The sequence below is a fragment of the Tetrao urogallus genome (assembly GCF_951394365.1).
Source record: "Tetrao urogallus genome assembly, chromosome: 17".
In the NCBI taxonomy this organism is placed as follows: domain Eukaryota; kingdom Metazoa; phylum Chordata; class Aves; order Galliformes; family Phasianidae; genus Tetrao; species Tetrao urogallus.
Window position 1 is genome coordinate 6,345,345 of NC_136830.1, and position 24,854 is coordinate 6,370,198.

Genomic DNA, 24,854 nt, shown 5'->3' on the forward strand with positions numbered 1-24,854 from the left:
GGCAGAACCTGGCACAGATGATCATGAAACTCACACTCAGCCAGCAGCACAGGAGTATTTGCTGCATTTGGACTAAGCTTGCTCATTGGCTCCCTCTGCTGAAGCACACTGAAATTAAATTTAATTAAAGAGGAAGATGGTGGAAGGACAATCAGTGCCTCTGTATTCTAACACCAGCCAGCATTAGCTATAGAAAGAACTACAGTCCCTGATCTATGAGAATCCAGAGCCAGGTATTGTCCACAAATCTGGACCCTGTTCCTCCCCTCAGCATGTATATGACTCCTATGTGACATACTGCAGGCTCACACCTCAGTGAGGGCTGTCTCACTCCCTTTTCTAGCCTCTTCTCATGAAGCTTGTATGAATTTGGTGAAATCTTGACTCCCTGTCAAGTTTGACCCCACTGGCTACTTTCCTCTAGGAATTAATGGGAAAACAGATGGTGCAGTTATATAAGCCTTATTTCCTGCAGAAGTCTGGCTAAGAAAGACCTCAAGCATGCCAGATTTGTTACTATGTACAGCCTCAGTTTTTGTAAGAAGGGATCTATTACTATCTAAGCATTTTCTTCCAGGTATATCTGATAACTGACCTCAACAGAGAAAGCAAGCAGATAGGATGAACTTTCTCTAGCTGCTTTCTGCCAGTTCCTAAGATTGGGAAGTTTGCTGAAACTCCCTAAGTTTCCCAGGAGAGAAACACACTTGCCGTTCACTGAAGCTTTTAAACTCATTTTTGAGATAACAGAAGAAAAATGCTTTTGCACCCTGATTTAAGAAGGTACGCAGTGGCAAGGATTCTTACTTCTTAACTAAGGATGTTAGAGCCTACAGATAAAGAACAGGAAGTAAGCATAGGGTAATTAAACCCTACCAAACTCACTTCAGAATATTCCAGTGTTCCTACTTAAGAAAAGCAAGGCGTAGCTCCAGAAAGGTCTCTAAGAAGTTGCTATATTTTCCAAAGTTTATGCAGTGATTGATGGATCAAAGCAGCTCATCAGAAATGCCATTTGAACAAAGCTGCATCCAAACTTTAAAATGCTAATGAGTAACCTAGCAGTGGGGTGCTGCTACAACCTGGTTCTTCACAGACTCAGATTTCAGCACTTAAGATACAGACAACTACACCAGCAGAGGCCTTGAGCTGGATGTTTATTCTCAAATGTGTCCTGAAGGGGTAAGTAAATCCAGCATTTATATTCTCTTCCCCAAAACATTTTTCCCCCCCCTGCAACTCATTTATGGTTAAAACTATTTGAAATTCAAGTGCTTGTTCCCCCTTCTGTTAATAGCAATAGTTTGTTTATTTAAAAGCCTTCATCCCACAAAACCCTTACCAAAAGAAACCCCACAAAATAAAGCATCACAAAGCCTCAGATATGTATGCACTCGCTCAATTCTACACATCTGCATGTGGTCTCTCCATTTCCTACAAGCAGTACTCCAGTCCTTTAAATAATTTGCACTGCAAGATTAACGCAACACATCCAATTACGGAATGCAATGAAGACACCAGAAATCCTTGCTTTTTTCCCCTCAAATTTAATGTGGTGCTTTCAGAACACTTAGAACACCAATTTGTGAGGATAGACTCCATTTGAGAGAGAGAATGTGGAGCGCAGGTACCCACGGAGCTGAGGCACCTTCTTGATTCGTGCAAGGACCTGGGAATCCACTGCCTTCTGGTCTGTCTTACGTTGCTCCGTTATCTCATATTTCTAGAAAGTACAAAGAATAATGTTAAAATCCTACAGAGTAACTTCAGACTCTTCTAGAGAAGATTCAGGGCAAACCCTGAGTTCTGGCATTTTCAGGAAATCTTTTCTCAACTTATTCTAAATATGGGATAGGAAGCAGCAGACCGGAGGTGGCAGAGAGAACTGAAGCCACTGTTTGGCTTATGCTGCAGATAGCTGGAGCCAGCAGCATGCTGTTGGCAGTATCAAAACAGTAAAGGTGTTTCTTGGTCAAGAAAGGCATTCAACTAGAACAATCATTGCTGTTGTCCAGCTAAGGGAGAAGTAGAAAACAATCCCCAAGTTTAAAAGGAGCTTATCTCAATGCTACTGCATGTGTTCATTTTAATTGCATTAGCTTTCTTTGCTATGGACCGTTGTCAATTTGTTTCATGGGATTTCCCCTTTCCAGCCTGGCTTTAAGCAATAAGGATGTTCACAAAGAATAAGCAGTCATGTTCCTTACTTCTTTTTCAGTATCAAAGATCTCGCCTTCCTGGTGCTTGGGCTTACGCAGCTTCTTCTTCTTGAAGTAGGCATCAGTGAGATGCTTGGGAATTTTCACTCCAGAGATATCAACCTTTGTAGATGTAGCAATAACAAATTTCTGGTGGGCCCTACGCAGAGGAACACGGTTGACAACCAGAGGTCCTAAAGGCAGAGGAAAGACAGGCAACAGTTGCCACTTTTAACTGGCATTTTTGATACAGCTGAAAATCAGAACAACCAACAAAACCTTTCCCCATTGCCTTTTCATAAATAAAAAATACTTCCTGATCTCTTCCAGGTGTGCAGATACTGAAGTTTAATTAACTCCCACTCACCTCCCTGAAAAATCTCAAAACATAATTCCTCGTAGTTACACAAACACATAGCATGCTAAATCATCCTAATCCAGGTCAGTACCACTAATTCCAGAGACAAATTCAGACTAGAAAGTAAATATTTTTGTTTCTTACCTGTAACAAGCAACAGGCCAGTACCAAGCTGCTTCAGAAAGACAACACGCTGAAAAGAGATGAGATGTGACATCAGTCCTCAGGTTTCAGCATTACACCTCCTGTGACATTTGAGAAACACTGCAGCCAAACTGTGACCATGTCTACATTCAGCCTGTGCTGTTGGTACATACATAAAGAAGCAGCCAACATGGATGCAGCTGTGCTACATAAGAAGCAAACACCACAGGAACAGAGCTACCAACATCTGTCAGAGTAGTGCTTTGACAAAGCTACCACAGAATGAAACTGAGGAATTCAAGAAAATGCACAATTCTTTTTATGTAACAGCAAGCCAAAGTTCTAGCCTTGTTGCAAGAGTAATACAGGCACCAGCCCTGCTATTCTGCAGTGCAAAATTAACATGACAAGCACCTGTAGTTTTCTGAGTTGCAGCAATTCTCCTTTATCATTGTATAATCAACTGGATTAGCCTGTTTTAACTTCCAGCCCTGTACAGAAGACTTTCCCTTAAAAACAGGATGAAAAAACCATCCAGACAGAATGCAACTGCACTTGCAGATCTGCAAGAGCACCAGAAGTTCCCAGTTACCTTGCCTCTGTGACGACCAGTCAGGAGGATCAGAACAGTTCCTGGAGTAATAGAAGCCCGCAACCTCCTCTTGTGTTGAGAAAATGGCTTTTTGCCATGACTCAAAAGCTTGCGAGGAACATCCTCAGTTGGATAATAGCGAGGCTAGAAAGAAAAGGAACAAAGTGTACCACCCTGTAATCCATGAGATAAGATGTTTTCACTATAGGCTCCTCCTTTTCTAAGAGATAATTCGCTCTTTAAAGATGATCTCTCTAGAAAGAAACTTCGGCAGCAACCAGTACTTCAGGAAAACACTGAAACACTGTTTTCTAAACAACTCATTCCCTGCTAAGAGACTCAGCATCTACTAACAAATTACATGCTACAGCCTTACACCGTGAGCATTTCAACTCCTTTTCTTACCATTTTGCGGACTTTAACCACACGGCTGCCTCCATTCTTGTCTCCACCAACTGGTTTGATGACAGTTGCGCGTGGCTTCTCTTTCTTTTTCTTTTCTATCTGTAAGCAAAGGAAAGGAAAAATAAGTGAAACTTCAAACCAGTCACCACAAGAAGTGGTCAAACAGCACAATTACGTAAACTTGGTGTTTATCATCCATACCTTTGTTTCTGGAGCAGTGTATTTGCGTTTGTACAGTGCTTTTCTGGCATACATGGCTGACCGGGAGTATTTCCCAATGCCCCGCGCCAGGACCGGGTTGCGGCTGGCATGGTACTTTTTAGGCTTCTTTATCTTCTCACGTGCCTTCTTCTGGCTTGCCTTCTTCTCAATTGGCTTTTTGTCAGCTGGTTTCTTGTCTACTACCTTCTTCTGGGCCGGCTTCTTCTCGCCTGCCTTCTTTTCACCTGCTTTTTTCTCACCTGCCTTCTTCTCACCCGCCATCTGCAGACATAAACAGACCAGAAACTATGCAGAAAAATGATTACAAAGCATGCAGAAGAAAACCTATGTCAAACAGAAAAGCAAAAAGATTATCCTTTATACCATTCTGAGAGCTCTTAGCACCTTTTGTAGTTATTGGAAAGAGACAGCACAGAGCTAAAAGCCACGCAGAGCACTGCAGTGTGAAAATCGTTAATGTTTTAGTTGCCCTCTAATGCACTCAACCCCCTAACAGGCAGCCTAAGGTACAAATATATAGGAAGGCTGCAGTCACCCTCCTATCCCTGAGAGCCACGCTATACTCAGCTTCCTCAGCGCCACCAGCGCCGCGCAGCAGCCCACTCCGGCTACAGCTCTACGCAAGGCCCCGGCTGCGGCCCGGCCCAGCCCAGACTCAGCGCTCTGCCACGGCTCAGCAGGAGGCACCCAACCCTCCCCCAACAGCCCCCCTGCCCGCCCTACAAGCACCAGGCCGAGACCGTGAGTCCAACGCAGCTCCCCAGGAGCGGATGGAGGCGGATAGCGCCCACTCGAGCCACAGCCCTGCGCTCCGTGGCTCCGCCATTCTTACCTTCCGGGGAGGAAAAGAGATCTACATCCGGGCACCCGCGGCCTAAAGAGAGCGTGGCGCCTGACGTCATCGCGCCAATCGCGGGGCACGCTGGGAATTAAAGTCCGGGAGGGCCAGGATCCTTTCCTATAAGGCAGAGTGGCGCGCGGTGATGACGTAGGTAGTGACGCAGGGCGGGCCGCGCCGCGCTCCGTGCGCTCCGGGGCTCTGAGGCCGTAGTTGTTCGCGCTCCTCTCGGGGCGCCCGTAGGCCGCGAACACCGCGCTGCGCTGAGGGGGGTTGAGAGCCACATGTGAACCGGCGGCCGGCTGCGGGGCGGTGGGGGGCGCCGCGACCCGCTGGGCAAAATGACATCGCGGAGGTGAGGCGGCTGCGAGCCCGGCGTTGGGGTTCGGGGGGGGGGGGGGGAAGAGGGCGCTGTGTGGGACTGAAGGGCTTTTTTCATGCTGCTCTCTGTGTGCAGCGTTTGCCTACTTTCTGCTGTCCTCTATGGGTTAAGGTAAACGTGGTTCTCAAAGAGAATTGGTGTAGTAATGTGGATGTTGTATTCCTTTTTATTGTTTAACCTGCCTGCTCATAAAATTGATGCGTCTTTTCGAGTAGAGGAACTGTAGTGGAGCGAGGCTGCTGTGAGCTTGTAAGGCCTCACCAGGAGTGCTGTGTCCAGACCTGGGGCCCCCAGCATAGCAGCGATGTGGAGCTGTTGGAGTGGGTCCAGAGGAGAGCTGTGAGGTGCTCGGCGGGCTGGAGCACATCACCTGCAAAGGAAGGCTGAGGGCTGCTCAGTCTAGAGAAGATGCTGGGGAGATCTTATTGCGGCCTTCTAGTGCTTGAGGGGTGTTATAAGCAGGGGAAGTGGGTTTTTACCCTGTGTAATAGTGATAGGGCGAAAGGGAATGGGTTTAAGCTGAACGATTTAGGAATAAATTCTCTATAGGGTGGTGAGGCTGTGGCACTGCTGTGGTACTGGTGAGGCTCTGCTGCCCAGAGCTGTGGGTGCCCCATTCCTGAATGTGCCTGAGGCCATGGATGGGCCCTGGGTAGCCTGAGCTGGGGGGCACCCAGCCCATGGCAGCTGCAACTTGATGGGTTTTAAGGTTCCCTCTAGCCTAAGCCATTCTCTAATTCCATGAAGTTTTTCAACACCTGGTTATTCTCTCTCTTGTTCTGCTTACCTTGGAGCAGTGAGGTTGGTTGATTCTCAGTTGGGCTGTAGCTGAGCCCAGCTTTTAGATCTCAGGTATGTGTGGGATCTGCAGTGCGTGTTGGGTTTTGTGCCTGCTCCCACCTACGCGCTGGGATGGGTGTGCAGTGCCTTTCAGAAACACTTGTCGGCCTTCCTGCTGTCAGGGAAGTTTGTATTTTAATTTGAGACTGAAAAATATAAGCGGGGGCCTAAAAATAGGAATAACTAAGCTCCCAGTCACCACCTCCACAGATGCTGAGACCCGAAGCTGATTTTTATCTCTCCTGCACTTGAAAAGATGATTGGAAAAGCTCAGTCACTGCATGGAAAAATGTATTGATTTTTTCTTTCCTCTGTCTCTTCAATTTGATAAAAGTCTGCTGGCAGTGTTGGACTTGTGAAGCATGGATTCTGCTGACTTTTTTCTTCACTGTGCAAAATGCAACTGTATGCTTATTTAAAAAGTAATGATAAAGTAGCAGTGCTGTGTTTTCTGCCATGTCACAGTTTTCAGCAAAAGGTTTCTTGCTTAGCTAACATCCCTCGCTTTTGTAAATGAGACTCCAACTGTTCTACTGCGTTTCTGCTGATGTTTTTACCTTTCTGTAAGCTAACAAGTGACTTGGGTCTGCTGCTGAGCCCCCAAAGTGGAATTGCTGTATGGAGTGTTCTGTGCATAGTGGCACAGTTGGTTTAGTTAGAGTGTGGGTTTACATGTATGTGTGTTGGTTTTCTTAGTTGTGCTTCTTGGCTGTGATGTCCTTCACTTGGGATAGCCTCTGCACCTGCTCTTAATAGAGATTGGAAAAGGAAAGAAGAAAATAAGTCTAAAATGCATTCCATCCCTATAAAAGGAAGCATAGGAGAAAGTCCTCCATGGGGGTTATGTTACTGATAGCTGTGCCTGCAGCCCCCTTTGCTCTCTCCCCCCGTTTTAGAAGGGATGCAGCCACAAGGTTCAAAAGCACACATGTGATGGCAGCACTTCAAATGAAGAGATCTCAATCACCGGTCCGGAACCGTTTAAACGAGATCACTAACACCCCCATTTTTCTATTTGGGGTGGCTGACAAATGCATCTTCCTACACAAAGCCAAAAATACAAGGATGAGAGAGCAGGAGAACGAGTTACTGCTAGAACAAAAGTTACATAAAGTGCAATAAAGCCCTCAGTCTCCCAGATGTAGCTTTTCTTTTGCTATACTTTGTAACTTTTTGCCATCTTGAGTAGGAGTGTACCTATGCGTATTTCATGTTTTGAACAGCTCGTATGCAGTTACTTCCAGGTGCATTGAGATTTAGGGTGAGATACAGAAGGTATTGAATTAATTAAACTTCATGGAATGACAAAGTATAATAAATCTGTAGGATTGGTCCTAATAATTTCTCCTTTTTTATGTTTATAGGCATAAATTTATAGACAAGCAAAGGTATCTTTTGAATCCCACGTGTATTGAAATTGCTTATTAGCTGTTCACAATGTTGCTATGCTATTGCAGTTGCTTTCCCCCTAATGGAAGTAATAATGTTGAGGGTTGGAAGTGTGGTAAATATATTGCCATCTCCCTTAGTTGTTATTTAGTGATCAATTAATCCCAGGTACTGATGCTTGTGCAACATTTCTTCTGATAACCGCACTGAAGGAGAACTGTTCTTGACCTTCAGTTGGCTATTAGATAAGTGCAGGATTTATTGATTCTTATCCATTTGCTGTAAAAGCTTTTAATGTGTCTTTTCAAGCCCCATGGTGCGTAGGTTTGATTTTCTTTATCTTCACTTAGAGATACAGCAGTGTTCACTAGGTTTTCTTGGTGCAAGCAGGGTATTCTTAATTAGTTAAAAAGCAAGATTAACAAGAGGAATCATTTACTTCTGAAATGGAGTTGAGCATAGATAGTCCTGACTCCCATTTGGATATTCTGGAATCTCTAAAACTCCCAGAATGTTTGGGTGAGATGCTGTGTCTGAATGGAACAGGCTGGGTAAGGGCTTGGTAGGAATGTTGTCTGCTTGTCATGATAGAAGGAATTGCTGAACCAATCAAAGCAATGAAGTCGTAACCCTAAAATTAGATAAATGCTCTATTTGCTGTTACAGCAATTTACTGTGAAATGTTGAATATCAGAAGTGCTACGTAATTTTTTTAGACATGGCATTTTTACAGCTGCAGTGAGATTGGTTGCAGGCTGCTTGCCCTAATGCTTTGCTTTGGAGCAGCTGAGAACCCTCTGTACAGAGGAGCTGCCCGTGTTCTTTCAGATGTGGATGCAGATGTGGATGTGCCTTTTTGCTGTGCCCTGCCTAGTGCCTGGTTCACAGCAGAGCTGCAGAGTGAAGGAGATCATTGAATCACCAAAGAAAAGTCCAGCCAAACCCCTGAAGCAGTTCTGAGTTGCTGTGTTTGCATCTCTGGCCCATGTGGTGATTTTTCAAGTTATTCTACAGTTTGTTGCCTGAAATTGCGCCTTGCTCCGCAGCCATTCCATGGCAGGGGGTTGGAAGCAGATGATCTTTAAAGTTTCCTCCAACCTAAGCCACTCTATCATCCTCATTAAGAAGTCCTCTCACCTACAACAGAGGTGCAGCTTACAGTTTATTGAGCTCTTACAGTTGTGTAGGAGAGCAATAAAATCCCTCAATTACAGATAAGAGGAATCGCAGCTGCGTTAACTGAACGGCTAAGAATAAGCCAATGCCATAGGTGGGGACACCGAGCTTCTGAGATGTAGACCATATACAGCTCTCCTTTGGCAGGGCACTATATTAGTCACTCATTAGGCCACTTGTGGGTGGTGAATATCAATATGGGGTTCCTTGATGCTTGTATTTAAGCGTGGTACGTTTGGGTGAGAAATTGCCAATGGTATGCAGAAGGCAGAGTGGCAAACTGGTGTCTGGCAGCAGTCAGCACCCTGTGCCCTTGGGGGTGGAAGGAGCCTGGGTAGCTGAGCAGGTCGTCCTCAAGTGGAGACCCTTCTTGGCTGGTGGTCATCCTGTGTGCTCAAGGATGAGGTTCAGTTTAAATTTCAACCTTTAAAATGTTGTCTGATATCGCTTTGGGTGGTTTAAGTATTTTTCCTGCTTGTCTTTCAGTGTCTTTGTCTTGTCTTCCAGTGTATGGAAAACACACGATTCCATCTGTGTTTCTGTTGTGTACCTTCCTTTGATAGCACTGCAGTCTGGATGTGTATAGTATAACTCTTTGACTTGCAAAGAATCTCTTACCAATATAGAAAACAGCAATGCAATATAAAAAGAGCAATTTATACATTTTAAGTAGAAATTCTTACTGAATTTCGAGCAAAATTCAGCCCTGTCTTTGCAGCAGCTGTGTAGTTCTGTTTAGTTTTGTCGCATAGATTAACTTTGAAAATGAGACTCTTCTGTTTACTTGTTCTCTTTATTTTTAATCACATGTAGATGGTTTCATCCAAATATTACTGGGGTGGAGGCAGAAAATCTACTGTTGACAAGAGGAGTTGATGGCAGCTTCCTGGCACGGCCCAGCAAAAGTAACCCCGGAGACTTCACACTCTCTGTTAGGTATGTTTAAATGTTCTGTCTTTCTTCCCAAGGTGTTCATTGCGTGCTGTTCTTTGGAGCAAGAGTCGTAAATTAACTATTTGTAAGAGATGAAATAATGCACGGATCTCTGCCCTTCTCTCTGTTTCCCCTGAAGAAGTTCTCAAGTATCTTTACCCAACGTGGGGAATCTGCAGTTTGGGGGTATTGTAGAGATAGAGAAGTTATGGGGAAGCAGAAGTAAATTAATAATTGTATTACTGTATGCCCTTTAAAAGTCTATCTGATAACCATTTGAAAGTAGCAGAGGTTATCTGAATTGCTGATCAAACACCTGCAAGGAAATGCTATCCTGACTTTTTTCTTATAGGAAAAACTCAGCAAGTCTTTAAGGTCAGCTGTGGTGTTGTTCCAAACCAGACCTTTTGTAACACTTATCCCACTGTCAGTGTGTATGTAGTGGTAGGGACAAGGAAAAGAGAGCAAGAGGAAGTAGATAAAGGAAAAAGGAAAAGTGGGTTTGGTGATAAGAGTGGTACTACTGCGGTGGTACTACCTTTGTGATAATGGGCCTGTTTAACAGACGGGGCCTCTTTCAGGGAGCTGTGCTTTGTTAATACAAGAAACTCCAGGACTAAATGGTTTACATTTTATTAAAAGAGAGATTAGAACTCACAACAAAAAGATTTTTATTAAAAGAGGGATTAGAATTTCACACTAGAAATTAGTGTGAAAGTCCAGCAAAAGCAGCAAACAGGCTCTGATGGTGTCCTGCAAAAGCTGAGTTCTTTCCTCACCCTTCCACCCCTTGTGCTTGTGAGTGCAATTCTGGGGGATCCAGAGAATTTCTGTTGCAGACTGCAGGACCCTGGGGCTTACTCTGGCTTAGGGAATTCCTTTGCCACAGAATTATTATTTTTTTCTTATTCTTTCTAACTGTTGGGCAGCCCCTTCCCCTTCTTGCAAGCCAGCAAGATGTGGCTGAAATATATTTCAGAAATATGCACTAGATCAACTGTTCTGCCATATTTCATTTGGAAAGTGATGCAAAAGTCTGGATTTCTCCAACTGTGAAAACAGAACTGAGTATAAGAGTGGTTTATTGGAAATCAGCTGACTTACATGGTTTCTTCCTTTGTTTCAAACATTAGGCGAACTGGAGCTGTCACCCACATCAAGATCCAGAACACAGGAGACTACTATGACCTTTATGGAGGAGAGAAGTTTGCTACATTGGCTGAGTTAGTCCAGTATTACATGGAACATCATGGGCAGCTCAAAGAAAAGAATGGAGATGTGATAGAGTTGAAATATCCACTGAACTGTGCTGATCCTACTTCGGAAAGGTCAGAAATGGTGGTGAAAACCTCACTATCCATGTACTTCTTAATAAGTGCATGCCATCCCCATAGGATCTGCTTCTATTTGGTGGGAGGGTAGTCCTATTATACTAAAGTTAATCCCCCTGAATTCAGTGAGATTACTTGCAAAGTTGACTCAATAAATGTGGTTAGAGGTAAAATAATTTGTGCTGAACAAAATAGATCTTGAAGCTTTCTTCCTGGCATGATAGAATACTGGAAAAGAGGGCAGAGTTCCCTTGATTTTTAGTGGGAGAATGATTTATAGAATTTCTCTTAGTGATCTCTGAATCTTTAGTGCCTTGGAATTCCTTGCAGTAATATTTGTGTGTAATTTTATACTTTTTTTTTCCCCACAAATGTATATATATTTTATGTGTATATATATATATATATTTAATATACATATATTTAAGAAAGTAAATCCTTAAACTGCTCAAACTGATGGTTTTATGAGCATGGCTAATAAGGAGCACCTGAAAATTTTGCCATGCTGAATGTCTGTGCATGACAGAAATATCTCTGGCCAGTAGATGTCAGTTTATCCTCAGAATATGGAAGAAAGGAGGGAAAAAAAAAAAGGGAAGATATGAAACAAGCTCCCTCATGCCTCAGTGTGGCTTGTATATAATGGCTGTGGGGAGAATTATTGCATTTATGTGATTTATCCTGCTCAGTTCCTAATGTGATGGAAGAGTAGGGTCTTAAAGGTACTGAGTTCCCAGAGCATTATTGGGAAACCCTCACGAAGCTAACAGACCAAGAGTAAATGCCTGTGCTGAGGAGAAAGTTGCTGTATGAACTTGTATTTATTGGACTTCAGGGGATTCATTTGTACTGCTGTACAGGATCCAAATGAAAGCTTTGTTTGAAACTTGCATAAAATGCAAATTTCAGGGCTTGTGGAATTGCCTGCTTTGAAGTGTTCCTGCAGTTGCTCGTGTTTATGTACACGTACGCTTCCAACAGTTTGTTATAAACTATGAACCTTTCTGTAGTCTGGGACTCATTCAGTGTCCATTTTAGGGTTTCCCTTTGTAATAACTTTTTATGCCAAGCGGATTCAACCATGGCTGGAATGACTATTAGAGTGCTGTCTTCATTTAAAGGTGGTTTCATGGGCATCTCTCTGGAAGAGAAGCTGAAAAACTGTTAACAGAAAAAGGAAAACATGGAAGCTTTCTTGTGCGTGAGAGTCAGAGCCACCCTGGGGACTTTGTTCTTTCTGTCCGGACGGGAGATGATAAAGGAGAGAGTAATGATGGGAAATCTAAAGTGACACATGTCATGATTCACTGCCAGGTATGATGAAGCAGGAGCTTCTTTAGCAGTACTGCTTCTGTGTGCAGAGAGCTTATTCTAACAAGAGGGCCTTTCTGCACTTTGCTAAAGACATGAATGTATTTCCACTTTTTCCTGTGGTAACGTGTGTGTGATATACGTCATCTGGTTGATCAAATGGAATAGATTTGCTTCTGATTGCATCAGAAGTCTGTCTTAAAGCCTTTTGCTGATGGAGCTTTTAATGTTCGTGAACCTTAAGTGAGCTGCTGTCTGCTGTATGGATGATATCAGGACAGGAGTAATTGGACAAATAGAGATCTGTCCATGTATGTCTGTTGCTCCTGTTATTTCATAAAGTCTCACCTGAGAGTGATCAACAGAGCGTAAATAAGCCTGAGTATTTAATGTAAAGAACACTTTAAATATTAATATAGAGTGGTCCATCATTTCAATATTTATGTACTTAAGTTATGGTCTTTAAATATTTTTGTGCATAACAGTGGCTTGCTCAATACTCAAATCTGTGACTTTTGTTTTAGTTACGTAAAATTGTAATTGCTACAGCTGTATAAAAACTAATATGTAGAAGGAGGAAACAGTTCAGAGACAGAGAAGAGGATGTTGTCCTCCATAATGTGTGTTTCTTGTTGTCTACCATCTACTAGGAGAAGAGTTCTACTGGATTTGTCTATGTGTAGTTTGAAAGAATTTCTCTTATGTTGTGTAGTCTAAATGTTATATCAGTGCAGACTTGATGAAGTTAGTTTGTTTTAATGACTGACGATCTGTTTTTAAGGATCTAAAATATGATGTTGGTGGAGGGGAGAAGTTTGACTCTCTGACAGATCTAGTAGAGCATTATAAGAAGAACCCTATGGTAGAAACTTTGGGCACAGTATTGCAACTGAAGCAGGTGAGTGAATGGAGAAAACACCACTAACTTTATTAATTTCAATGTATATTGTTGGGGAAGAGTGGGCTTTTCTGTGTGTTCTGTGTGACATCATAACTTTTGTTTTGAAATGTGAAAATGAAGGAGACTTCATGAAACTGGTTGATAAAATCATGCAAGTCTAAACTTACATAATAAGTAATATAAGTAATAAGGGATAATTTTGTGCTGCTGGTAAAGAATAGACTTTGTAATGCATGTAGAATTTCTTGTAACTTCATTATGATCCATAGGGATTGCAAGACTAGTTCACAGATGAAACAAGTTATTAAGAACAACTGTGAAACCAAAAGCATTTGTTCCTTACTCCCTTCCTTTCTTCCCTCACTGCCCCTAGAATGTGTAAATGGTGAAGTCCTGGATCTTAGAACTGCCTGTGTAATGTAAACTTAGTGTAGGGAATTTGTGTTTTTAACTGTCTTTTTAGTTGTCACCTTTATTTTGTTTTTCCTAGCCCCTGAATACCACCCGTATTAATGCTGCAGAGATTGAAAGCAGAGTGCGAGAGCTAAGCAAGCTAGCAGAGACTACAGATAAAGTCAAGCAGGGCTTCTGGGAAGAATTTGAGGTACCTCATTGTATTTCCAATGTTATGGTATTGAATCTCTGTAGTACTTCTAAGAGGTTTGTTACTGCCTTCCTGACAATAGCTTGGCTCTACTTCCATCACTTCAGATCCCAGCTTTTGCTCCTTTCTCCTGTGTCAGGTAATAATGTGTTAAAACAGTTCCATTCCTGTGTCTGTTAATAAAATGATTCAGATGTTTTCCCTTTTTCCTAACTGAGAGGTAATTACATTCTGTTGTTCATTCTGACCTAAATGCATTTCCTCCTGTTATCCTTCCTGTCATGAGGGAGCCTTCCTACAACTGGCACCACATCTGCCCCACCAGGACAATCAGTTGGACTCAGTCCTGGGTCCCTTTTCTCCATGAGTGCAGGGGGAGGTCTGTAGGCTGGATTTTTATTTCTGGAGGCAAAGGCCTGATTCCTAGCCTCTGTTGACTATGTTGACTATTTGTAACCTGTTGTGACTGGGAAACAATACAATAGCAGTATCTGATGCAGTTGGAACATGTAAGTGTGCTTTGCATATGAAGGGAATTAGGCCGTGCTTTCTGTTGCTTCACCCAGTGGGATGTTCTGAGTTGTACTCTGTTGTGATTAAGAGGCAGTGGGATTTCTCAGTCCATATGTGCTATTGCGCTTGAGTTTGTGGCTCCTTTGGTAGCCACTTTTGAGGGATCTTAAAACTATTGTGAAGAGACAGGCCTCAGATTAGTTGAGTCTAGTGTAGCAGAAATGCAAGTCATGGCTTGAACCAGTGATTGAGCACCTGGTGGGAAGGCAGGGCCAACCCAGGGGAGCTCAGGTGTATGCAGAGCACCTGAGTGACCTGAAGGGGTGAAGCCAGGATCCACTCCTGCCCAGATAGGGTTGGCAGTGGAGGCCAGGGGATCTTGCCGGAGATGGCTGCATATTTGAGGCCTTCCAAGGGTAAGCAGATTCTTTTCTTTGTTTCCATCTCTGACTGCTGCATCCTAACATTTTTCTGACTATTGGATTGACTTAAAAACTGTGCGCATGATGATCACAGCCAAAAGTTTTGGTCATTACTTTATTATAATGAAGAGACTTGTATCACTCACTTCATAGTGAATTGTAGAACTGTACCAGCAGATGGCAACAGGAAACTGGAAAGTCTTGTGATCCCAGATCTTTGACAAAGAGGCTGATTTTGGCTGTGTGATGCTATTTTGAGGAACTTCTTGAAAATTGATGGATTTGCAGAGCAGCATTCTTGAAGAAACTCATTTATGGTCAGACACGCTCATTAGCTCTGCAGTCTGCTCTGAGACTTTTAGTGGGAGTTGAAAAATAAAACCATGAAAAATCATTGAGTTTTACAAAGATATAACAAATTTCTGTAGGAATTTGGCGGAATGTAGGATAGTGAGATCACAGCTGGTAGGGGTGGTAATTGTAAACAGAGTATTAAACTTCCTCTTCTTTCTCACCTTAATATCTGGCCTTGACCAAGGACTGCAGAGTTGTTCTTAGCCTGAACACTGCAGTTTTAATGCCATGTTTTCTCATTCGTCTCAGGTAAGCTGCGGCTGCCAGTCCTGGTGGGAGGAGGCAGGGGGCAATCTCCAGTCTGTCTGTGGAGCTCTTCATGCCCTGTTGTGCTTTGGCAGTCCAGATGGTAGCTGTAAATTACTTGTCTTTAGGCATATTGAAGAATGCCTCTTGTCCTGTTAAGCGTCAGACAGAAATGTTGACAGTCTTTGTAACACTTCTGCTTCTGGAAAGTGACTGAGGAGCTTTGTGCTTGAATGGTACAGAGAAATTGAGGACTCTGTACCTAATTTATTGTTGCATTGTGTACCTCTTATAACGAGCTTGTTAGAAGTCTTTGTACTTGTGGATCTTTCCTTAGGGATGCTCAAAGCAGTAACCATTAACTGTGTGAAATAAGGATGTTTGAAGTTAGTTTCAACACAATTACTTCCATTTTTTTTTAACCTGCTAGCAAAGTTTAGCTTTTGGCTCTTCGCTTGGCTTTTCACTTTGCAGAGACTCAGAAGTGTTAATATTATACAGAGGTGCTCTGTGATAATGGCAGTCAAAAGACTTCTGCATTATGACAAGAGTTGAGCTTACTGCAAACAAATGCTTTATGGGTGTATACTTGCTGTGCATTATGTACATGAAACCTCACAGTTCTGTGCTGCTTTTGTTCTTTGGATTCCCTGTCTTTAGGATGAGCTTAACTGTCCAAGGTCACTAAGTGAGGTGGTAATGATAACACAGACTGAAATAGAAGTGAGCAAATGTGTCTGACATGCCTGAGCTTTAAAGTAGAAATAATCTGTGAAGGAATATTAAGGTGGTGTTAGTGAAGAGAGCAGCTTCCAAAGCCAGAGTGTTTCTTTTAGGCAGACTGATACTGCTTTTGAGATTAAAACTTGGAGCAAAACCATTGAGATTCTGCTCCCTTTGGCTTCATTGCAAGTACGTGGATTTGCTACCAAGCACTACTGCTATGAGGTATGGAATTACTGTTGTCCCTGTTGTTATTAATTGGGAACCAGACACTGAGAAATTAGGGCCTTGCCAACAAGAGAAATCCCTATGCAGATTTACTGCTTCTGCACTAGGATGATTTATGGAGAACCATGTAGGTTCTCATGAAGTTACCTAACACCTCCCTGATCCACCAGCATGGTAATGTGAGAAATTTGAGCAAAATATGTTTGGATGTGAATTAGTGAAATGGCCTTGTTTCAATAGGAGAAAGGGAGTCATGTTTTGCTCCCAGGTGTATTGGCCTATCCTTATTTGTCAGCCAGCTTCGTAGCACTTGTGTCTGTGAAAAGGATTCACTTAGAGGGTTAGCTACCTTTTCTATGAAGAGTAAAGCACAAATTGCAAAGTACTGTTGTTGCACTCAGTGCTAATTGGCTTTCTAGCTTTCTAATGCCATCTGTGTGTTTTGAATATTCTCATCCTATTGTGGTTTTAAGGGAATAGAAAAGAATATTTTAATATTCTGCTTCTAACAGCTGAAGGACTTTTCACTTTCCTTGAAACTGAGACAGCAGCTTGTGTTGGTGTGCTTTGGTGGGCTTTCTGTAAGCTCCTTCCTTCCCTTTGGCTGCCTAGAGATGATCTGGCTGCAGCCTGCAGGATTTCAGGAATGTGGTTTTGGGACTTTCCAGCAGCACTGCTATGGATTGGTAATAGCTGAAGGAAGGGAATAAAGCTAGTAAGACCTAGAGGAATCCAGTACAGCTCAGGTAGAGAATCCTGTCACTTGTGTTCCTGTGTTTGTGTCAGTGCCTTTTCATACCTTGAAAGCAATGCTGTATTGTAGTTTGAGTGGAGAAACCCAGGAACTCTCTGTGACTGCTGATTGGTATTATAATCAAGTGTCACTATTTTAACAAGGGAAGGATCACGATAATCATGATGATACAGTCTACGTCTTTTTTGTGCTCTTACTGACACCAGTTATTTGTGCTGTTTTTCTGCAGACTTTACAGCAGCAAGAATGCAAACTTCTCTATAGCCGTAAAGAAGGTCAGCGTCAAGAGAACAAAAACAAAAATAGATACAAAAACATTTTACCCTGTAAGTACTGATTTCTTATGTAAGCCCATTACTTTTCTGTGCTTTGTTATTTTAGGTGGTAAAGGACAGGGTTAATTAAACAACAGTATGTTTTTTCTTCTCTGTAGTGGTAAGTCCTTCCTTTATGTTGTCAATATTAGTTCCATACAGCTTCCAGTCTGTTCAAACATTTATCCATTATAGATGCAGATATTTTGATTCTGAAATATTTATCTTCAGCTTTCACTAAACAGTTTAGGGATATGATGCTTTTATTTGGCAAACTGGAATGCTTATACTTAAGAGGATTAATCTGTGGTACAAAACTGCATAGTGCAAACCCAGCAGAGTTTGAGACCATTTGTGTTGATTTAGATAAACACTTGCTTTGTGATCTTTGTTGTGAACTAGAAACTTGTTTTAAGAAACAGAAACCGAAAAAGGGTTGGGTGTTCTAGCAGTGATTGGCAGAGTTTCACAATGTAGCAGTTTCTAGTAGCAGTAAGAAAGTACATGTTGGTTGAATATTTAAAAATAGCTGGATGCTTACAACTGTACCATGCAGCTGCTTGACATATAAATATATTCTTCCAGTTGATCATACCAGAGTTGTTCTGCATGATGGTGATCCAAATGAGCCTGTTTCAGACTATATCAATGCTAATATTATTATGGTAAGTATGCCCCACCTAAATGAGTCTTGTAGGCACAACCTTTGCTTACTTTTTAACTTACTCTTTTAAATCTAAGTTAGTCTTCTAAAAATGAGCGTTTGTCACCATTCCTTAAATTGTTTTTGTCTCTAGCCTGAGTTTGAAACAAAGTGCAACAACTCAAAGCCAAAAAAAAGCTACATTGCTACTCAAGGTTGCCTGCAGAATACAGTGAATGATTTTTGGAGGATGGTGTTCCAGGAGAATTCTCGAGTTATTGTTATGACAACAAAGGAAGTTGAAAGAGGAAAGGTAAAAATAAACTTCAGCTGGTCTCTGGAGAAGTCATGACATCTGTGTGCGTGAATGGTCTGACTTGGTTATATTGACTCCCATGCTGAAATGCATCGTGCCATCGTGGTCTTAGGAAACTCACTGCTTAATTCTGTAAGGTGCTGAATGTTCTTTCTTAATTGATGCCTGTGGGAATTGAGGACGCACTCCTATTGTATCACAAGGCCTCCCTTTTGTAAGGATTGTCTGATTAAATTTTAGCTACTGAATGTGAATCATTGCATTATGAGAATACCCAGGGAATGAGACAGTGGAAAGCTAGGTGCTGCAGTCAAATGTTCTGCCTACTTGAAGGGGTAAATTCCCTGTTTATGGAGCAACAGTATAGCCATTTTAGTTTAGTTTACCGAGTTTGTGTGGACTTTATCAAAGAAACAAATTATGGGGTGTTATTAGAATGAGAATGAATTCAGAGGATATTGCTTCCTAAGTAAAAACTGCAAGTCTACATGAATATGTCCGCATGGAAATCACTTTTCCAGTGACCTTTCTCTTACATCTTTTTTTTTTTTTGTTGGAAGAGAGAAATTAATAGAGTTCCTTTGGAAGAGTTGAATACTTTTTTTGGTGTGTGCTCTGGCTATGTAGAATGCTTTAATATCTGATAACTTAATCATGATAGGGAAAGAAGGGCGAAAGTAACTACAGCAGAGCATCTCATATTGAATCTTTTGTTGGCAGAAGAATCTTCCCTTGTTCCTGTATTGTAAATCTGCACTAGGCACTGCAAATAAGAAATGCTTTTCTACTGTATTTGGGGTTTGGTTTGTTTGCTGTTGCTGGAAGCTGCATCTATGTACCCATTACATTTCTCATCTGATTCTGTGTGGACTTGCATTCACAAGGCAGACAGGAGCTGCTGTTGCAGGAACCAAATGAAAGTAGTAATAGGTTAACCCATCCTTCAGTGCGTGGGATATATCCCTGGACAAAGATAAACTTGAGAGAGAAGCAGCATGCTGAAAGCTCTAGATATCAAAGCCACAGACACATCAGGCCCCTGTCACAGGGTGCAGTTCTGTGTTGCTTTGGTGATTAAATTAGAGCTATGTTAGCCCTTTCTTCTCTGATTCTAAGCAATGAGAAAGCAAATGTCCAAGGAGCATTCCTGTTAAAGATGACTTATATCTTTGACTTGCATTTGTTTTGCAGCCCATGAGGTATTGGCTGTAGAACATCACACAATGCTGAAGCATTCCCCTGAAAATTCTTCGTATTTTGAAACAATAGTTGGGTGGAGGTATTGGGAACTGCATTTCAATTCCAGGGCTTTGAAACTATTGAGGCAAAACTGGTACAAAAACCCTAAAAGCTACTGAAAGGAGAGATTGCAGATACCTCTTTCTGAAATAACTCCCTATTCGATATAGGGAAAAGAAACTTTCCCTTCACGTGTACTTTAATGTGTTATTTGGTGTTGTCTTCAATGTATTCACAAATGAAAACTTCAGAAAAGTGTTCACGAAGCAGCCTTCTTGTGGATTACTCTTTAAAATCTTGCTTGGTTGTTTTGAATCTTGCAGAGTAAGTGTGTCAAGTACTGGCCTGATGAATATTCCCTAAAGGAGTATGGTGTTATGCGTGTGAGGAATGTTAAGGAGAGTGCAGCGCATGACTACACACTAAGAGAACTTAAGCTTTCTAAAGTTGGGCAAGTAAGTATGTTAATAACTCTGTGCTTTTAATCTAGGTTGCAAATAAATTTAAAAAAAAATGCAGAAAGGCTCTTTCTGAACAATCAATAAGAGCTCTAAGAGATTAATAAGTTGAGCCTTGACTCTTTCTTTGAAGTTCCAGCTTTAGCTCCATGCATCTTTCTCTTTGTCCTTGGGCTAATTGAAGATTCTTATACCTGAGCTCTTTTTTGGCAGAAGATGCACAACTACAGAGCTTTGAGGAAGTTTGGAAAGAAGCATGAAAGTGCTTTTAAGTAATCATACTTTAGCCTAGCTAAGCATTTATCTGCCCTTTCGTGGAGGTGGTTGTACTAGAAGGAGCTGGTTGTATGGCAGTCCAGAATCTAGAAAGAGCTCTTAAGTGAAGACACGTAAGATGGGGATGGAAGCAGTGAATTAGTGTGGGAACAGCACTTTGCTGTTAAGAAACAGAGCTTTTCCCTAGCTTCTGAAAGCGAAGATGGAAATACTGGAAACAGCTCAATGAGAAAAAGAGGGAACAGTGGGAGCAGGTAGTGTGATTGACTTGTCAGGCCAAGAAGACAACTTTCCTTCTTCAAATGCGTTGTGGTGCTGTGGGTGCTGTGCTGAGCAGAAGGTTGGTATGCTGCCTTCTGGTCTGACTCAACTTTCTGAGGTAATGCTCTTAGCTGGATTTTGTTCAGAAGCATTTTTTTACGTGTTGATATCTTCCTTCTAGGGGAACACAGAGAGAACAGTCTGGCAATATCATTTCAGAACTTGGCCTGATCATGGAGTCCCAAGTGACCCTGGTGGTGTACTGGACTTTCTCGAGGAGGTGCACCATAAGCAGGAAAGCATTTCTGACGCAGGACCAGTTGTGGTCCATTGCAGGTACAGTGATGCACTGTGCCTCTGCTTCTGTGGAATTCTATTGGTTCTTCTATTTTACATCTACTGATGCATTGCTGGGGATCATGCTTGGACCATTGCTTGGGATCACTGGTCTACCATCCCACCTCATGTGAATGAGATATCACTCCTCATTTTTAATGTATGAATTCTTGTTTTCGATTTGAATAAGGCAAGGAAACATTCGATCTTTTAGTTGTGTCTGATCCAAAGTTGTTAATAAACACTAAGAAACAAAACACTGTTGCAACTTCTACTTCTGTCTCTGTGAAAATTTAGGCCTCTGTTTTCTGTTGTCTGTATAGTTTGGGTTGTCTTTAGCTGTAGTCTGGAAATCTAATATTGCTTAGTGTTGGACTCCTAACTTAGTGTTTTCATGCCTACTCAGAGCAAAATGATTATTTTTCTTTTCACAGTGCTGGGATTGGACGAACAGGAACTTTCATTGTGATTGATATTCTTATTGACATAATCAGAGAAAAAGGTGGGTCTCTTCAACCTTTTGTTTTCTGCTGGGACATTGACACAGGTCATAGGAGCATCATAGTAGAAACAATAGAATGTTGACAGGGGGATTCTAGTATTGTTCCAGAGACAGTACTTGTTTGGCATAAGAGGGACTTGGTCATTCCTCTTGACTTAAAATTAAGGTGCTGAAATCCTGCTCTGGATCAGGATGATGAAAACTTTCAGCTGAGGATTAGCCAGAATCCGATTGCTTTATTTTTATTAATATTTGTTTTTAATTATTTGGTTAAATCTGTCATGAATGTGTGGCATCAGTCTGCTCACCGTACGTTGAGGAGACCAATCTCTCCAAAAGCAAAGTTTACTTTATTGTTCCCAATCTCATGGGTTTTTTTTATTTCATAGGTGTGGACTGTGATATTGATGTTCCAAAGACCATCCAGATGGTGAGATCACAGCGGTCAGGAATGGTTCAAACAGAAGCACAGTACAGATTTATTTACATGGCAGTACAGCACTACATTGAAACGCTACAGCGCAGAATTGAAGAGGAGCAGGTATATTCAGCTGAAGTATAAATTATGTAGGATCATGTCATCACTGGAGCAGGGAGCAGAGTTGCTCATTTGCTGCTTGTGACTTGGAGACTTGATTGCAAGTATGGTAATCAAATTTGAGTGTTAGATAATCTGTTTTGGATTCTTAAATTATGTGGAACGAGGTATATTGATCTGAAGGATCGTAAAGCATGTAGTGATCCTACAGAACATCACCCAACAAAAGCCACCTAGAGGGGTGATTTATGTGATGAGAACTTTTGGAAGATGGGCACATTCATCTCCTACCTCATTCTTTCTGTTCAAGTACTCCCTTGCACTCGAATTCTGCAGTCTTTCACAAAAGCCGCATGGTTTTGTGATAAGAGCTCACTTTCTGTCCGCTGTTGCTTTCATTCTCTGCCCTAACTTCTGGTCATCTGGGACTTATCTTTTTTCAGAATTTCAGTATCTTCTGGTGCCTTGCTGCTCAGGAGACAAACCCACACAGTTTGTCAGACAGATGTGGGGAGCCATGTGTTCATGGTTAGCTCAGTGCCTGGTGTGAGATTTAAGCCCTGTTTTAGAGGTAGGGTGTGCCAGCTCAGCTTTGGCACTCTTGTGTGGCTTCTGGCTTCTTTGGAGTGTGACAGAACTTGTTTTATATTTGCCAGCATAATGTAGATGCACTGTTCAGCAGAGGATAGAGTCTTTATTCTTTTCCCCAGGATGGCTGTTGTGTGCTCTGATGCTGATTAGGCACAAAGTGAAGAACATGAAATCCCTCAGGTGTACTTTTTTTCCTGGCTTTGTTGTTTCACTTCACCTCAGAGCTCCCTCACACCTGTGTGTTTGCACAAGCCTCATAGCCTCGGGTTTTGAATATGGTCTCTTTCTGTGCCACCATTTATAAATGGATCTATAATTTCTTGAATGCTGTAATGTGGTTTTGAATGGTATTTTGATATTGAGTGGAGCAGTGCATTTCTCTTACAGTGATCAGTTGTTTCATCCTCTATGGTATTACTAGCTCAGGAGGCATGAGAATAAAAGTATCCTAAACTGGAAATAGATCATTGCTTTACATTGTGAAGTCTTGACCTACAAAGGTTAGTGGCAGACACAAAAAAGCAGAATAATACTTTTCAGATAAAAGCAATGCTTTGTGTTGAGTATAGGAAGTAGCATCCAGGAGGAAAAAATAAAGATGTGATGTCATGCAGCACTTACAGCTGTGCTGAAGCAGTGGGTATGTACACATAGCTGCATCCATTTGCATAGGGATGAGTTCTTTATACTCAGAAAAAAAAATTCCCTGGCTTCTCTGCTAACAGTTCCTTCTGCATTGCAGTGCTGAGAACTTCAAGAGTTCCTAGACTTAAATGTTGTGTTGGATATAAGTGTGGAAAAAGGGAAATTGGATTTGTTTTGCTATGTCTTTCCTGCAGAGAGGTGTACAGTCTTTTACATCTAAGAAACAAGTTGTTTCTGCTGCATCTCTATTATTATGAATTAGAAAGGATAATTACAGTGAATTAAACTGAAAGAAGAGAAGCCAGGAAGGTGCTTAATCTTGGTTTTTCTATTCCAGTCAGCTTAAGTAATAGAAGAATGGATTGATTCCTCTTAATTTTGCTGTATAGAATATCTGCACCTCAAACTGCTATTCATCATGCAATTTAAAAAAATAAAAAGTAATTAAACCCTCTGATTTGGTGCTTCAGAATATTATTGGCAGGAAGGGGGTTTGTACACATAATGCTGTTAAATGCACTAGTCAGAACTTTTGCATTTTGCTCAATTAGTTTCAGCCTTCCAGGTGGTGGGTTTGGACTCATGGTTGAAGGGGTTTGTGAGAAATAGGTGGGAGGTTGAGAGAGCAAGAAGTTCTGCAGAAGAATAGAAAAAGTTGTAGTCTCAGAAGGCTGCTTTGAAAAATTGCAACTTAAAATGCAGTGCAGAGCTTTGTTAATGGAAACTCAGCAGCCACATTTCCTCAGGGATTCTGCCAATCTCTGCTGTGAGATTGACTCAGGTCTCTTATATAGTATTTGTTGGAGCATTTAAAAAACAAAATGAAACAGAAACCCTATGTTCTGTAAATGTTTTTAAAGTGAAGCTTTGATTTCAATGTAGGTTGCAGTGTGTGTATGTGTTGTGAATGTTTGTCCTGGAAACAAAGAAAAGCCATCTCTCTCTTTCCTAGTGTAGCTTTGTTTGCTGGAGCCTTCAGTATCTTTAGATGAATGCCAGCAAAATTGGCTGCAGCTTGTAACATATGCTGCAGAATACAAATGACAGCTTGGGTTCTTTTTATATCAAATCGAATGGCCTAAGATGATATTTTATTAGAGATCTTGCAAACAGGGATTGTTACTCATTTGGCCACATCTCTGAGATGGAAATAAGGTCAGTGGGAGGCGCACTGGCTGCTGCTGTCTACTAAAGAATGAAGTGTGGTTTCTTCTGCCAAGTGAGACGAAGGTTGTGTGTGAGTGCTGGTTCTTAAGGTTGGTATGTTCAGCTGGAGGTGGTGGTGGGAAGGGGAGTGCTGAAAAAAGAGGCTTTTCAGGTCTTAGAACAAATAAAGCCAAGCTTTAGGTCCTACCCATATTGTGTGTTATCTATGGAATTGAGCTCTTTGGTGTTCATAGCTAAACCCTTCTAAATCTAATCTGGTTAGTTGTGTAATTTCCATATTCCTTCAATGAGTTTTTCCTATTTGTTGCTCAAACCTGGCTTTTCCTTGTGTTTTGCTTCACAGAAAAGTAAGAGGAAAGGTCACGAATACACAAACATTAAATATTCTTTATCGGACCAGACAAGTGGGGATCAGAGCCCTCTTCCACCCTGTACCCCAACCCCAACGTGTCCAGAGTAAGTTGGTTTCTGTTGCTAGTGTGCAAGTTTTGAATGGTGCTAATCTCCAGTGATCTTGAATTGAGTTACCACAGAGCTTGTGCTCAGACTTTTGCCAGGTACTTTGCTCTTAAACTACTACTATTAAGTATACAAACTTGGTTTTCTCAGACTGCAAATACTTGCTTCTTTTCAGAATGAGGGAAGATAGTGCTAGAGTATATGAAAATGTGGGGCTGATGCAACAGCAGAAAAGTTTCAGATGA

General features: G+C 41.7%; 2 protein-coding genes across 2 annotated transcripts; one reads left to right on the forward strand and one right to left on the reverse strand.

Moving 5' to 3' along the window:
- Window positions 1-1,570: 1,570 nt before the first annotated feature.
- On the reverse strand, window positions 1,571-4,745 carry RPL6 (ribosomal protein L6; the record flags this gene model as incomplete). The annotated part of the gene is made up of 7 exons (XM_079543819.1): window positions 1,571-1,723; window positions 2,208-2,392; window positions 2,701-2,749; window positions 3,293-3,436; window positions 3,698-3,796; window positions 3,899-4,165; window positions 4,707-4,745. 7 exons carry the CDS (start codon window positions 4,743-4,745, stop codon window positions 1,571-1,573), a joined length of 936 nt encoding a protein of 311 aa, XP_079399945.1.
- Window positions 4,746-4,902: 157 nt separating this feature from the next.
- On the forward strand, window positions 4,903-24,854 carry PTPN11 (protein tyrosine phosphatase non-receptor type 11; the record flags this gene model as incomplete). Its single annotated transcript, XM_079543668.1, has 15 exons — window positions 4,903-4,907; window positions 9,358-9,480; window positions 10,611-10,805; window positions 11,930-12,122; window positions 12,901-13,017; window positions 13,511-13,624; window positions 17,094-17,190; window positions 17,764-17,843; window positions 17,976-18,134; window positions 19,700-19,831; window positions 20,553-20,707; window positions 21,142-21,209; window positions 21,599-21,750; window positions 24,494-24,606; window positions 24,785-24,854. 15 exons carry the CDS (start codon window positions 4,903-4,905, stop codon window positions 24,852-24,854), a joined length of 1,773 nt encoding a protein of 590 aa, XP_079399794.1.